This window comes from Myotis brandtii, unplaced genomic scaffold, assembly GCF_000412655.1.
Source record: "Myotis brandtii unplaced genomic scaffold, ASM41265v1 scaffold220, whole genome shotgun sequence".
NCBI classification, from domain to species: Eukaryota; Metazoa; Chordata; class Mammalia; order Chiroptera; family Vespertilionidae; genus Myotis; species Myotis brandtii.
The window spans coordinates 1665374-1681926 of record NW_005358250.1 but is presented as its reverse complement, the minus strand read 5'-3'; the positions used below and the strand labels follow the sequence as shown (position 1 = coordinate 1681926).

Sequence of the window (16553 nt, the reverse complement as noted above, 5' to 3'; positions counted from 1 at the left end):
GGGCGTTTGGCCAGCAGGCCCCGCTCTTGATCAGGGTGGGAGGGTCCGATCAGGGGCAGGCTGGCAGCGGGGAGGGGCCACGAGGTTGGCAGCTGGCTCCACCCCCTGATCAGGCCGGTTTGCTGGCCACAGTGGGCGGCATAGCGACCAGTTGTTAGCTAGTTATGGCCGTTATGGTAGCTGCCTTTTTATATATATAGATATTCTACATTTATTATTTATTTTAAAATAAAAAGTAAATGATAATATGAAATCCCTAAATTAGAAATGTGAAAAGAGGAAAACAACATCCTAAATAACAAAATACCTCACTTTCAACTTTCAAAGCCTTCTGTATAGTGTTATTATTAGATGTCAATTCCTTTGTCCGTTCTCTCTCCTCTGACAACTCACTTACAAATATTTCAATTTTTTCTTGGCTCATTTTCAATATCTGCAAAAGAATTTTTACATAAGTAATCCTATATATAATAATGTTTCTATAAATTCTGATAATCAAAAAGTATCTGCCTAACTCAATTATACAGTCATCTTGGGGAGACAGAAAGCTGAGAAAAATAGTTCATGGTACCATAGCTCATAAAATACACTTTTTTCTCCCTAAGCCTGTTTTCTCAACAATAAAATGGAGCTAATATTTGCCCTATGTACATTAGAGCCATCAGATAAGAGTAAAATGTGATTTTGAAAGCATTTTGTATATTTTAAGTACCCACCAAATATAAGGTATGTTGAAATCTTACCGAATTGATGATAATTGCAAAAATGTTGTCAGTTACTATTTATTTAGTGCTTACATATGTCAGGCATTATGGTAAATGCATTACCTCATTTTGTTTTCCCAGTATTCCTATGAGATCGTAACTATTATTACATTATTTTAACAGAGAACATAGATGAGGCTCAGATATATTAGATACTTTGCCTAGAGATACACAGCTAACATTGGGATTCAAACCAAGTCTAACTTATAAACCCTTGTCTTATTTTATTTTCATTGAATTTTTGACATATGAATAATTGACATATAACATTATATTAGTTTCAGGTGTAAAACATGATTTGATATTTGTGTATTTCGCAAAATGATCACAATAGTAAACAACCATCACCCTAGATCAGTGATGGCGAACCTATGACACGCGTGTCAGAGGTGACACGCGAACTCATTTTTTTGGTTGATTTTTCTTTGTTAAATGGCATTTAAATATATAAAATAAATATCAAAAATATAAGTCTTTGTTTTACTATGGTTGCAAATATCAAAAAATTTCTGTATGTGACACGGCACCAGAGTTAAGTTAGGGTTTTTCAAAATGCTGACACGCCGAGCTCAAAAGGTTCGCCATCACTGCCCTAGATAGTTAAACATTTTTATTTTCCTTGTGATGAAAACTTTCAAGATCCACTCTCCTAGCTACTTACAAATATGCAACACAGTACTATTAACTATAGTCTCTAGGATGTACATTAGTTTATCCTAAATACATTTTTTAATGGACCTCTTCCTGACTTCCTGCTGCTCTGTAACCACTGATCACAATATTAGGAAATAGATTTACCCATTTCTGGGAGTATATTTTCTCCTTTTGCCTATTTCTAGTAAGTGTAAAGCATCCTCTTGAAGTCTGCCTGACCTGTATTAGAAAATGCAACTTAAAACAATCTTTTTATTCCTTACCTCATTCAAATCTTGTACTTCATTATCTTTTGACCTTTCATACTGATTTCTCTTCTTTCTCCTTATGTTCCTGATAATTCAGGCTGTAAGTTGGAAACCTTAGTCCTAATAAGTCACCATATAAAATACATACATGCTTGTGTTATTCTTATTTTAAAAACTACTGAAAAGATAAGCTATATTTCTTAAGTATCTTTCCTGGAGGTTATATCCCTGAAATCTCTCCCTACCAACAACTTTCATCTCTTATCTGGTCTTGGATCTTTTGGAGAATTGCTTTATTATGAGCCCTGGCTGCAATCTGGCAACTGAACCAAAGGGAACAGTGCTTGAAAAAGCCACTGCGGAATCCTGATGGATCTAAATTACTTAAACTGATAATTTACCTATAAAAATTTCCAAATGTAAGTTTTTATTGTGGATTGGCCCAATAACAAAATTATATGCAAAAAAGTTTGTAAGTATTTAGATGTAATTTAGAAAGACACCATTGGTATTACTTTTATTCAGAACTAGGTTTCAATAGAAACTTCAATTAAGTTTTTAGTTTAATTCGAACATAAAAATATTCATTTACTTTTGGTGAAGAAAGGAAAGGGTTGATTGATCCAAGTGTTTTATTGAATTAAATTCTGGGGGAAGTATTCTGGAGTTTTGCTTATATTTCTAGATTCATAACTTACTGCCAGATGTTATTAAACCTGTAGATTTAAAAAAAGTCATTAGTTTAGTAAAGGTGATTATCAATAATGTGCCTTTCATATGTTTAATATCAATAAACAGGAATAGCAATCCTAAACTGGTGAGTTGAAAAGAAAGAGGAACACTACTGGGAAAATGGATGCTAAATCCCAAGTGTAACTTTGACAAATCCTCCTGTCTGGTGAAATGGACAAAAGACCTCTTTAAGAACCATGTTGACTTCTTAGCAGCAGTGTACAAATTCACAGGGAAGGATTTTTCTTCCCCAGAGCAGCTTCCCCTTCTTTACCAGCCGCCATCGCAGTGGAAAGCGTTTTTGTACATCCACACGTCATGTTGATGCATTCAACACCCAAGGCCCTACCCTGACAGCATCTGAGATGCCTCAGTACCAAGTGCAAGAAACATTTCAACTCAAAAATGAAAACCCCTCTTGCGTCCTTTGTGTTTTCTCAATAAAAGAATGTCATGTATTTTAATACCATAACTTAAAAAAAATACATATTTAAAATTTATTATCACCATGGGATATTAAATATAGTTATGTATTTAGGCAATTTATGCACTTCTTAAGTCTGGCGACCAAAGTTTAAAACAGAAAAACACAGGAAAGGCGAAGCAAATAATGTGAGAAATGAGTAATGGGATATAGAAACCTCTGAGTAGCTAAAGAGAGTCTACCTCACCTGTCAGCCAGCAGTAAACAAGGAGGAAGACTAATGGACTTGCTAAGAGAGTAGCCTCATTGGCATGGGGTAGCGGCCAAAGACTCTGGAGAACTGTGTAACAGTTCAGAACTTTCCACTCTCAGTGTTCTGCTATCTGAAAGGTAGGGATCATCTTATGCTCTGAACCAAACTATCTCCCAGACACAGTATGGTTGGAGAAGGGTTACTGCCATCCACCCTAGTTGCTTGCATTGTGCTGTACCCTATCACAGGCACAGACAAATGAGATGGTGAATGCAGGCACGTTAGAGAATAAAATACTACGCAGTCATCACTTCCAGGTAGAGATGGTTTATGTGCTCTGTGCATCATATGCCATTGCCCCCACGAGTTATAATAAATCCCTAATATAAATCTTCACAAGAGTTGCTGTGTTATAGTAAGTGAGCTCTAGGGCCAGACAAACCTGGATCAATTCCTGGCTCTGCCTCTATACTTTCATCAAGTTCCTATAAATTCTCTCAGATATGAACTAGGAATACTCTACTTACCTTAAAAAGGGCTGTTACAGAGATTACATGAGATTGTGTTTATAAAACACCTAGAACAGATCGTGGCATATGACAGATGACCAAAATATTGTGGCTATTATTATTCCTGCCAGGTACCTAACATTTCTTATATTTTAAGCATTTTTTCTGAGGACAGGCATACTAGCAGCAGTGAGATGGTCTACTTACTGTTAAATCTGTCTACATATAGAAATGGGTAAGAAACACAGTCATATCTTGAGGAGCCTGCTTGATTTAAGGGAGTACCTTTCTTATTTGTCATTTTTAAGTCATGGGACTGCCCTCCCACCCATGTTTTCAAAATAATTCTTATGAAGAAGCTGCCTGCAGAGTGCCCAGAAGTGGAGGCTTCTCTGGTTCTCAGTGAGGTGGCAGACCTAGAGATTTGCATCTATGGAACAGCAAGGATTCCCTGAAAATCAAGGCGGCAAAAACATGGGTTTTGTAGTCATTGAGATTTGAAATCTTGACTTCCACTTTTATAAATTTGTGATCTTAGCTTTCTCATCTGTAAAGCAGGGTGAACCATACCTACCTCTCAGCATTTCTGTTAACATTCAATGAGTTATGGCAAATCCCCAGCAGTAAAGTTACTACAACATTAGTTTCCATTCTTTTACTCCCTTTTTGTAGAAACCAAAAACAAATCCCCAGCAGTAAAGTTACTACAACATTAGTTTCCATTCTTTTACTCCCTTTTTGTAGGAAACCAAAAATAAAGTAGTCAGAGAAAATGACCTCATCCTAACTTGATAGCATTTGCAAAGACCCTATTTTCAAATTAGGTCCCATTCACAGGTACTGGGGTTAGGACTTTAACATGTTTGGGGGGTGAACCACAATTTAGCTTATAACAGAGACTAATAAACAGAATATATAAAGAGCTCTTGCAACTTAACAATAAAAAGACGAACTCCAATAAAAATTGGCAAGGATTTGAAAGACATTTTCCAAAGAAGATATATAAATGGTCAATAAACACATGAAAAGATGCTTAATATCATGTCATTCAGGAAATGCAAATCAAAACTACATCGAGATAGTACCTCACATCCAATAGAATGGCTATAAGATAGATAGAATATATCAAATGTTGGTGAAGATGTGGAGAAATTGAAACTCTCATACACTCCTAATAAATGGTACAGCTCCTTATGGAAAATAGCCTGGCAGTTCTTCAAGAGGTTAAACACAGAGTTAACATATGACCCAAACATTCCATTCCTAGGTACATACCCAAGAGAAATGAAAACATTTTCACACAAAAGTTTGTATATGAATGCTCATAGCAGCATTATTCATAACAGCCACAAAATGGAAACTACCAAATGTCTATCAACTGATGAGTAGAAAGACAAAGTGTATATATTCACATAACAGAATATTATTCTGCCACAGAAAGGGATAAAGTACTGATTCATGCTACAATATGTTTTATTTTGAAAACACTATGCTAACTGAAAGAAGCCAGATGCAAAATGTACATATTGTATGATTCCATTTATATGAAATGTACAGGGTAGGCAAATTCACTGAGACACAAAGTAGATTAGTGTTGCCAAGGGGCTGCGGGTATGGGGGTATGAGATATGGCTACTAATAAGTATAATAAGTATGGGGTTTCTTTTTAGGGTGATGAAAATATTCTAGAATTAGACAAATATTCTAGAATTGTACAACCTTGTGCAATTTTTTTACTAAAAATCACTGAACTGTATGTTTTATCTATTTAAAAGTATTTTTATTGATTTCAGAGAGGAAGGGAGAGGGAAAGAGAGATAGAAACATCAATGATGAGAATCACTGATTGGCTGCCTCCTTCATGTCCCACATTGGGGACTGAGCCCACAACTTGGGCATGTGCCCTGAAGGGGAATCAAACTGTGACCTCCTGGTTCACAGGTTGATTCCCAAACACTGAGCCACATTGGCTGGGCTGAACTGTATATCTTAAAAGGGTGAATTTTACAGTGTGCAAATTATATTTCTATTTTAAAAAATAAATTTAATTAAATATGTAAGAGATCTGTGTGCTGAAAACGGTAAAACATTGCTGGTATAAATTAAAGAAGATCCAAATAAATGGAAAGACAGGCCATGTTTACTCATTAGAGAATTCAATATTGTTAAAATGTAAATTTTCCTTAAATTGATAAAAAATTCAATGAAATCCCAATAAAAATTCTAGCAGGCATTTTTGTCAAAGTTGACAAGCAGATTCTAAAATGTATATGGAAATGCAAAAGACCTAGAATAGCCAAGACAACTGTGAAAAAGAAAACAAAGTAGGAGATGTTTTCTTTCTGATTCCAAGACTTAAAATAAAATAAGAGCATAGTATTATCCTAAAAACAAACACATAGATAAGTGGAACAGAATAAACTCCAAAAATAGACTTCCATAATTGATTTTTAATAAAGGTGCCAAAGTAATTAAATAAGGAACTGTCTTTTAAAAAATATATATATTTTTATTGATTTCAGAGAGGAAGGGGGAAGGAGAAAGAGATAAAAACATCAATGATGAGAGAGAATCATTGATCAGCTGCCTCCTGCACGCCCCCTACTGGGGATCGAGTCTGCAACCCAGGCATGTGCTCTTGACCAAAATCGAACCCGGGACCCTTCAGGCCCTAGGCTGATGCTCTATCCACTAAGCAAAACCGGCCAGGGCCTAACTGTCTTTTTAATGAATGATTCTGGAATAACCAGGTATATATTTGGAAATAAGTGAACCCCAACCCTTACCTCACACTATATACAAGAATACAAGAATTATAATCTGATGGAACATAAACCTAAATGTAGAAGCTATAATTATAAAATCTTTAGAAGATAGGAAAAATATTTTGTGCCCGTGCTGTAGACAAAGATTTCTTAGTTAGGCTTTTTGTGTACTATCATAAAATTATTTTAAAAAACACACTGATGAATTGGTCTCTATCAAATTTTCAAAACAACTACTCTTTATAAAACACTGTTAAGAAAATGAAAAGACAAGTCATAGACTAAAAGAAAATATTTGAAATACATATATCTAATGAAGGACTGGTATCCAAAATATATAAGGAATTCCTACAACTCAAAATAAAGAATACATATAACTCAATTAAAAATGAACTAAACAGCCCAGCCAGAGTGGTTCAGTTGGTTGAGCATCATCCCATGCACCGAAAGGTTGCTGGTTTGATTCCTGGCCACGGCACATACCTGGGTTTTGGGTTTGATCGCCAGTTGGGGAACACAGGGAAAGCAAGTGATGTTTCTCTCTCACATTGATGTTTTTCTCTCTCTGTCTCTCTGCCTCTCTCTCTCTCTTCCTTCCTCTAAGTATGTGTGAGGATTAAAAAAAAAAAGAGCAAAACATTTGAAGAGATGCCTCACAAATGAATGTACACAAATGGCCAAATGGGCACATCAAAATATACTCATTGTCATCAGACACTCTCAAAAGTCAAATTAAAAGAACAAGATACCACCATATGTCTGCTAGAACTTCAAAGACTGACAATAACAATATTGGTGGAGATAAGGAGCAACTAAAAGTTCCATACCATTGTTGGTAGTAATGTAAAACAGTACAACTAATTTGAAAACCAGTCTGGCAATTTCTTATAAAATTAAACACATAATTACTCTATGACTCAGCTAATTTCACAGCTAGGTATTTATCCAAGAGGTGGAAAAAAACTGGTATGTGAATACTAATAGCAGCTTTATTCACAGCAATCGAAACCTGGAAACAACCTAATTGTCTATCAACCAATGAGTAAATAAACAATTTGTGGTATATCCATATATAGGAATATCACTCAGCATTATAAAAAATGAACTACTGATACAGGCAACAATATGGATAAATCTCAAAAGCATTATGTGTGAAAGAAACCAACATAAAAGAGTATATACTAGATGATTCTATGTATCTGAAATTCTAGAAAGGTGAAGTTGGGGAGATGGACAGCAAAGGGGGAGGGAACGTTTTAGTCTGATGAATGCTTTCTTCCTTGATTGCAGTGGTTGTGATTATACAGATATATGCTTTCGTCAAAGCTCACTGAATTCAACTCTTAAAATATGTATGTTTATATTATAGTAAATATTTCAATAAAGTTAATTTAAAGAAGAAATACAGATAACTTTTAAATATGAAAAATGCTCAATCTCACTATAAATAGATAAATTAAAATTAAAATTATACTGAGACACTCACCTATCATTTGGTAATAATATAAAAGTTTGACACTGTATCAGCTGGTGAATTTTTTAGGACACTGGCTTTCTCATACATTGCTGATGCGAGAGGAAAATGGTATAATTTCCATTGAATAGTATCTGGCAATATCTACTAAAATTACAAATGCACTATCCCAAACCCCACAATCCCATTTCTATGACTCTATGCTACAGAAACACTTGCATATATATGCAAAGTACAAGAAACTACCCACGTGTCCGTCAAAGGGAGACTGGCTGAATAAATTATAGTACACCCACACAACAGAATGCTAGTCTGCTCTACAGAGTGAGGAAGATCTCCTTGTATGATATGAAGACTCTCCAGGATCATTTTAGTAAAAAAGAAAGAAAGAGACGAAGAAAGGAGAAAATCTGAATAAACATTCCAATTGCTTACATGTAAATAAATAAATACTACTAGAAGGGTAAATAAAAATGGTCACTAATTAATCAACTTGCTTTAAATTAGAGCAACAGTGGGGTCTTTGGGGAAGAATTTTGGTAAAAGTTCCTTAAGTCCTACCTGGAAATACCTTCTTTTCTCCTTCTTTCCTTCCCTCCCTTTCTACAAATGAATTATTTACTTGCAAGGGGGTTTTGGAAGGCAGGAAGGATACTAGTTCCTTGGCTGAAATCAAGAGGTCCTGTGGCTATAGTTTTCCTTGATACCTAAAAAGTCGGGAATATGGGGCCCAGGGAGTTACAATAAAAACAAGCTCAGTGAATGAGATCCCTCGGTAACAAGGGATATCACTCAACTTAAGTATGTAAGAGGAAGGGCTGCCACAAAAAAGGAGTCTAGATCCTTGACGTGAATGTTTGAAATAGCCCTATCTGAAACACATCAGCTCTTGCTTCAATTTGATCATCGATCACTATGCTCACCACTTCAGAGGCTGATCATGCTGGAAAGACTAGACACTGTATACACTGGAGCCTAATGTATTATTAGTTTTCTACGATATTTCATTACGCTTAGTGTGGTTCCAATTAGCCACTCTCCCACCATTGGTTGATTCTACAAACCAACTGCATTTTGATGATTAAAGATTCCCCCTATGCTTGCATCTTTGTAAAATTCTTCTTTTCTTTAAAGAAACAACCCATTATATTCTTCATAGTGGTTGTTCCCCGTGGAAAAGAAGTGAACAGAATCACAGACTCTGTACCTCAATTTCTTCCTAAAATCTAATTGGCTGAGCAATAGAAAAAGACAAGCAATAAGAAGAGAGTAGCAGCCTGGCTGATGTGGCTCAGTGGTTAAGTGTCAACCCATGAATCAGGAGGTCACAGTTCAATTCCCGGTCATGGCACATGCCTGGGTTGTGGGCTCGATCCCCAGTGGGGGGGTGTACAGGCGGCAGCCGATCAATGATTCTCATCATTGCTATTTCTGTCTCTCCCTCTCCCTTCTTCTCTCTGAAAAATCAATACAAACATATTTTTTAAAATTGTGTATGCTCCAAAAGCCCAAATAAATAAATAAATAAAAAGAAGAGAGTAGCAAATGAACAGCACCAATTATTCTGTATACTCTATAAAAATGTGACTCCTTAAAAATTAGAAATTGGAAAGAAGAGAACTTTAAAATACCTGTACTTTCTGTTCAGCACCCACAGTTTTCCAAGGGGAGTGGTTTCCAAGTTGCTTATTCTCTTGAGATTCACGAATCTCTCCTTTAAGCCTTTCAACCTTAAACACAAAAGTATTTTAAATACAAAAGTTGGAAGGGTGGGGAAGTTGCTTTGTTTTTAAAATATACAAATAACACATGAATACATTCTTCATGTAAAAATTCATACAACACATAAGTATACAGAATAAAAAGTGAGATTTTCCATCACATAACCTTACCCCAATAACCTTTCCCCTTTCCAGAAGTAACACGGTTTACAATATACTCTTCCTGAAATTGATCTCCCATGTATATATGTATACATATATATATCAAATACATAATGTATATATTTGTATAAGATATATACCAGTATTAGATATATAAATTTAAAGACAACTTGAACAGTTTTATTCATTTTTTCTTAATACAGTTTTACATTATGATTAAGATATATACCAGTATTAGATATATAAATTTACAGACAACTTGAACAGTTTTATTCATTTTTTCTTATTACAGTTTTACATTATGACAAAATATACATAATATAAAATTTACCATGTTAACCATTTTTAAGTGTACAGTTCAGTAGCATTAAGTACATTCACATTATTGTGCAATCATCACCACCATCCATCTCCAGACACTAGAGATATGATTGTAAAATGAATATAAAATTGGAGGGATATATAATATATCCAGAACTTGGAAGTATATATTAAAAATCAATGAATTGCTAAGGCGAAATGATTCAAAAATGTAACACAACAAAGGGTGCAGTATTAATAATCTCAAACATATCCAGTATAATAGAATAATAATTTCTATTTGGTAAATGTGTTAAGTATAAACTATTATCCAAATCCCTATGAAAAAGAAGAGATCCTAAATTGACACAATAGTAATAAGAATACTGTTTGGCATAAGTAGTTAAGATGTATAAAAATACAAATACTGATAGAATGCATCCAAGTCAAAATATGGCTTTTTCCAGGGATACTAGAACCACCAGTACCAGTCCACAATAATGACCAATAGGTGATGTGTATCTATGTTGCTCTATTGCTGATTGTTATTCTATTCACATTTAAATAAATTCTAAGAACAAACTAAACAACTTACCACTTCTCCAAGCACTTTTTTTTCTGAGTCAAGTGATCGAACCCGAGTTCTTAAAGCCAGAATTTCCTCATTCAGTCTCTGATTGTGTTCCTTTGCTTTCTTTAGGTCAACTGAATCTATAACAGAGAGAAGAATGCACTCTACTCAACTGGAACAAAGTTTTAATGTGAGGGTATGAACTCTAAAAACTGAGGAAGTGCTATTTCCTAACCTTCTTGTCCTGTCTCTGCCTGTGATCCTCTGCACAAGAGCTGCTAGACTCTAACGTCTAGCTCTAGAATATTACACCAACCTAATGAAACAGAACAGAATGCTTTTTATTTCTCACCCCAAGACTAATGAATTGGACTTCTGAGTACAGGATTTCCAGCATTAGAGGTTTCTCTAGGACCTGGGATTTTAAGACAGTTGAGCCTACCTTGTAAAGGTTCAAGGACAGAAACGATCTTCCTGGCTTCCTTGTAGTCCTGTCTCTCTTACACACCTAACAGACTTCTAGATACTTCTACTCATTAACAGCAAGTGCCCCATGGATGACTGAAGTAGTGAGCTAGGGACAGTGAATGAACAGATTCTCCATGTTAAAGCAAGTTAATTCATCGAAGCCATTTTTTCTGCCTGTAGCTCCATTGCCATTAAAGTGGTAGTCTATTCTCAGCTTAGCACCTCATCTTAAGACCTGCTCTTTCTGGCACTCATCAAAGTTTCATGAATACAAACTTGCTGACTGTAATTTTCCCGAATTTGTAGCTGTTTCTTTTTAGCCATTTTTCACTTCTGTTTCTCTTATTTTTCTTTTGCTGCTTTAAAGTCGTTGTTTTCCTTTTTCATTGCATGTTTTGTATTTAACTTGTATTAATTTTTTCTTTCTTCATTTTATCTCCCTTGCTACATTCCTTTTTCCTCTTTAGCATATAAATTTTCAAAATTTGAAAAATGCTGAAAACATACCAAAAAGAAAACAAATCATTCACAATCCCTTTATATATAATATATATTCACAATTTGTAGATAGATAGATAGGTGATAGATAGATAGATAGGTAGATAGGTAGATAAGTAGATAGGTAGATAGGTAGATAGGTAGATAGGTAGGTAGGTAGATAGGTAGATAGGTAGGTAGGATAGATAGATAGATAGAGTATGCAAACAAGATTTGTTCTACCTTTGGCCTATGCAATTTTTGTTGTTGTTAATCCTCACCTGAGGATATTTTTTCCATTGGTTTTTAGAGAAAGTGGAAAGAGGGGAGTGGGAGGAAGAGAGAGAGAGAGACAGACAGATAGACAGAGGTAAGAGAGGTACATTGATTAGTTGCTCCTGGAGGAAATCCAACCCTCTACCCTTTGGTGCACAGGCTAACACTTTGGCCACTAAGAAACACTGGCCAGGGACCAATAAACACATTTTAAATTATTTTTCTAGTTGCTTCCATTACAACACTCAAATTTCATTATATTATTTATAGCTGGTAGCATTTTTACATAGTCAAGTGAGGGTCAGATTAACTAATTCACCACTATGCCAGGTCTGTTGGCTTCTCAGTGAACAAGTATGTGTGAGGTGCTGTTAAGTGCATTAGAAGGTGTCTTGATCCCAGTTGTCCCAGTAAAATATGTATTATTTGTGTTTGCCACAGGTTTTGGAGTCAAGACATATCTGGGTTCAAAAACCAGCTAAAATAATTAATGTATCTATTGGCTAATTCACTTAACCTCACCATGACTCAGCTTCTTTATCTATGAAATTGTAATAATAATTCTCACTACTTGAAACTGTTGTGAGGATTAGAGGTAATGCAGATAAAGTGCCTGGCAGAGTACCTGTGACTAATAAGCAACAAATAGTAGTAATAGCAATAGTAGTAGAAATAGTAATAATAGCAGTAGTCGTGATATTATTATTATTAATATTATCTTAAAACATTGTTATATTATTATGTAACGTATTATTAAATATTATATCTGCTAAAATGACTCACCATTTTCTTTCAACTTTGTCAGATTTTCTTTCAGCTCGTCAATTTCTAGTTGAGCCTTTTCAAGTGCAGAATCTAAAAGAGAAAAAAAACCCAAAAAACAAAATACAGGATGGGGCAAAATTAGGTTCACAGTTTTTCATATGGCAAATAATACAATATTCACTGTTTAAAATGCATTCTTGATTTTAATTCCACAGTCAATTTGACAGAATCATTATTATTTTATGTATGTTCTGCCCAAGTAGAATGCACTTATAACCTGTTGATGCAATAATTCTACTCTTGGGTATATCACAGTTAAAATGTATAGGTAAGTACAAGAATATCCAGAGCAGCACTGTTCATAATAGACCACAACTGGAAACTACAGAAGTATTCAACAGTATAAAGGATAAATAAAATAAATTATTTTAACTTTAATAAACATTGAGTATGTTTATTCAATGAAATACTGTACAAACAGCAAGAGTGAACAAACTGCTGTAGGCAACAACATGGATGAATCTCACAAACATTAAGACTGAACAAGAGAAACTAAAGAATGTGTGGGGCCTTAGTCAAAACTCAGAAATAGTGCTGCAAGTCACGATAGTAGTTACTTTGGGGAGGAGAGAGGTGTAGACATAGGGAGAAGAAACCAAGGCCGCTGGGGTGCTGAGGATTTCTTGCTGGGTGGTCTGCACTTAAGAGTTGCGCACTTGTGCCTTGGCTGGTTTGGCTCAGCGGATAGAGTGTTGGCCTGCGGACTGAAGGGTCCCAGGTTCGATTCCAGTTGGGGGCACATGCCTGGGTTGCGGGCTCGATCCCCAGTAGGGGGCGTTTTAAAAAAATTCCAAACTCTCCTCTAGACATTTAAAAAAAAAAAGAGTTGTGCACTTCTTGGTAGGGATGTTATGCTTATGCTTTAATAACAATTTCTGGACACTGAAGAAAATGAGGCTTTTTATCAGATGTTTACGTGTTTTTCTGAAAAAATTATTTTCTGAAGGCGCTCATGTTCCACCCTGAGAAAAGATCATTACACTTAAAACACAGTCGGAAATGTTCTTCTGTAACCACAGCTTACCTAGCTTACTCTGTTCTTTCTCATTCCCTTGCAGTTCATCAGTGAGCCTTCGGATCTCTTCATGGACCATCCTTAACCTCTTTGCTATTTGTTCCACATTTCTCTCTATGCAGTTTTGTGATGTTTTATCTTTTTCTATGTCTTCATTATGGGCCTGAAATAAAAGTATTGTTAGTAACAAAACAAAAAGTAAATGTACTCTTATGACATTGTACTATTTCCCAGGTGTTCAAAAACCAAGAAATAAAAGTAGCAAACAGAATATTTCATGTATGTGCATCATTTTATTAGGTTGAACTATATAAAATTGGTGATATTTGGTTATTTTTGACCTATAAACATGCAATTTCATATGGCTCAATCTAACATTTCTAAAAAATTTTGGTTATATGATTATTTTAAAGATAGATATTTAGGCCTGACCAGGTGACTCAGTTGGTTGGAGCATTGTCCCATACACCAAAAGGTTGTAGATTCAATTCCCGGTCAGGGCAATATCCAGGTTGTGGGTTGGATCCCCGACCGGGGTGTATATGGGAGGCAACAGATGCCTGTTTCTCTCTCAAATTGATGTCTCTTTCCCCCTTTCTTTCTCTCTAAAATCCATGAAAACATGTCCTTGGGTGAGGATTAATACACACACACACTTGATATTTAATCATTAAAATGAGTATCATCTGGCAAGAAAGAAACCATTCTTCTCACTTATATGAACATTAAATACAGTTTGTAAAATGTTTTCACAGGAAGCATTTCACTGAATTTCAAGGTATAAATACACTGAACAAAGCTCAAATCATGTTTACAGCTCATTTTCTGCAATTATTTTCAAAGCATTATGAAAGCTAAGGAACAAATTCAATCTCAATTATATTTTGCTTTTAATCCCCAAAATATGCATTAATTTAAAATAAATATAATCACTATATGAATTTTTCTAAAAGATAAGAAAAAATTATCAGCTATAACAAAACCACTTTTAACATATTGGTATACTTCATTGAAGTGTGTAGTTTTTTTCACATTCATTTAAAAAAAATCTTTATTTTTGAGAGTATGACAGATGTCCCCTTGAGACTGAAACCTAGATAAATGCCCTTCGACCAGAATCAAACCCAGGACCCTTCAGTCCATGGGCTGACGCTCTATCCATTGAGCCAAGCTGGCTAGGGCGTGACTTTTTCATTGACATTATGAGAAACATTTCCCACATTGTTGAACAGATTTTGTAATGATAATTTTAAAAAGCCTGTGTAATGTCCCAGAGTGGGCATAACATAATTCATCATTGAAACATTTTGGTAGTTTCCAATTTTTGCTATTGAAAATAATACTATGACATATCCTTTTATCCATATATATTTTTCTTTATCTCGGGTTAAATTCCCAGTATGTACTTTATTCACTGGATTTAGCTTTTTAAATTAATTTCAGAGAAGAAGGGAGAGGGAGAGAGAAATAGAAACATCAATGATGAGAGAGAATCATTCATTGGCTGCCTCCTGCATGCCCCTCCACTTGGGATCGAGCCCACAACCTGGACATGTGCCCTGATCAGAAATCGAATCCTGACCTCCCGGTTGATAGGTCAATGCTCAAGCACTGAGCCACGCCGATCAGGCTGGATTTAGCTCTTAATAACATTTCCCCAGATCAAAAAATTTAATTCCATGAGAAGAACTTATTATATTTAAAATGATGTGCTTTACATTTTAAAGGACTCCTCAAAAGAGGAGCTCCATTCATATTTGGAAAGAAGTATGCATTGTCTCTAATGTGATTTTTCAAAGGATATAATACACATTGATTAAATTTTGATACATTCAAAACAAATCAGCTATGTGTTAAATGGGTAATTGATTTTCCTTCTTCCTAAATTTTTGTGATATGTTTAAGATACTTTTATGCACAATCTGATCATTTTTGCAGCATCATTACATACATTTAAATATATTCAAACAAAATATTTCCAAGGTAGAGTTAACTTGCAATTGGGTGGTACTATTAAGTATTGCCCCTTATTCGGTTATCTAGTTAATTTTGGAATACCTGGGCAAATTCTTTCAGTAGGTTACTGCTCATACATCTTTGTGACTCTGGCTTTGAGTCCCCACATTCCAATTTACTCAGGATTTTACTTCTGTCCACCAGTAAGTATGCAATCTGTTCACTGGGGCTGCTCAGAGCTATTTCAGAGTCTTCTTGATACAACATTTCTCCAACCTCCTTTCTTTGTGCTTCTATTAGGAAGAAATAACAGAAACAAACTGTTAAAAGAAATGCAGGTAAATAACTACTCTATAAGATGCTAAATGAGTTCTTAATTAGATAACACATTAATTTAAAAAGTAAGCAACACTGATACTATTACGCTTCTCTCCATCTCTCCAGGGTGTTTGCAAACTTTCAAAATTATAACAAAAAAGTAGTGAGAAAAGTTCTCAAAAGCAGTAAATATTCTTACTACTATAACTTTAAAATTTTTTCTTGAATAACTTTAAAATTTGTTTATTGAGTGCTTATGATGTGACAGGTGTTGTACTAATGTCTGAGATAAATTTATCTCATTTAATACTTACTACAACCCAATGATGTAGGAACCATGATTATTGTTTTATGAGAGAAGAACTCAGGCACCAAAAAAAAACTAAATAACTTTTCCAAGGTGACTCAATGAATCTTGCCAAAATTCTTGGTAACTTCAATATTCAGGTAGATGATCATTCTAGTGTCCTGCCTTTTCAGTCCTTTCACCAGTTTTTTAAAAAATATATTTTTATTGATTTCAGAGTGGAAAGGAGAGGGAGAGGGAGATAGAAACATCACTGATGAGAGAGAATCATTGATCGGCTGCCTCCTGCATGCCCCACACTGGGGATCGAGCCACAACCCGGTTATGTGCCCTG

At 35.1% G+C, this 16553-nt stretch overlaps 1 protein-coding gene across 5 annotated transcripts in view; it reads right to left on the bottom strand.

Moving 5' to 3' along the window:
- Window positions 1–15883, bottom strand: part of CCDC30 (coiled-coil domain containing 30) — a 62405-nt gene extending 46522 nt beyond the window's left edge. For all 5 annotated transcript variants that reach the window (XR_001362073.1, XR_001362074.1, XM_014539546.1 and 2 more), the window contains exons 1-6: window positions 15697–15883; window positions 13648–13801; window positions 12582–12653; window positions 10602–10717; window positions 9455–9553; window positions 308–433 (exon numbers count right to left, since the gene is read on the bottom strand). Coding sequence is in view for 3 of the 5 variants with exons in the window: in XM_014539546.1 (XP_014395032.1) it covers window positions 308–433; window positions 9455–9553; window positions 10602–10717; window positions 12582–12653; window positions 13648–13801; window positions 15697–15861 (732 nt within the window). In the remaining 2 variants the exon portion in view is untranslated. The remainder of the gene's footprint in view (window positions 1–307; window positions 434–9454; window positions 9554–10601; window positions 10718–12581; window positions 12654–13647; window positions 13802–15696) is intronic.
- Between the last annotated feature and the right edge of the window lie 670 nt (window positions 15884–16553).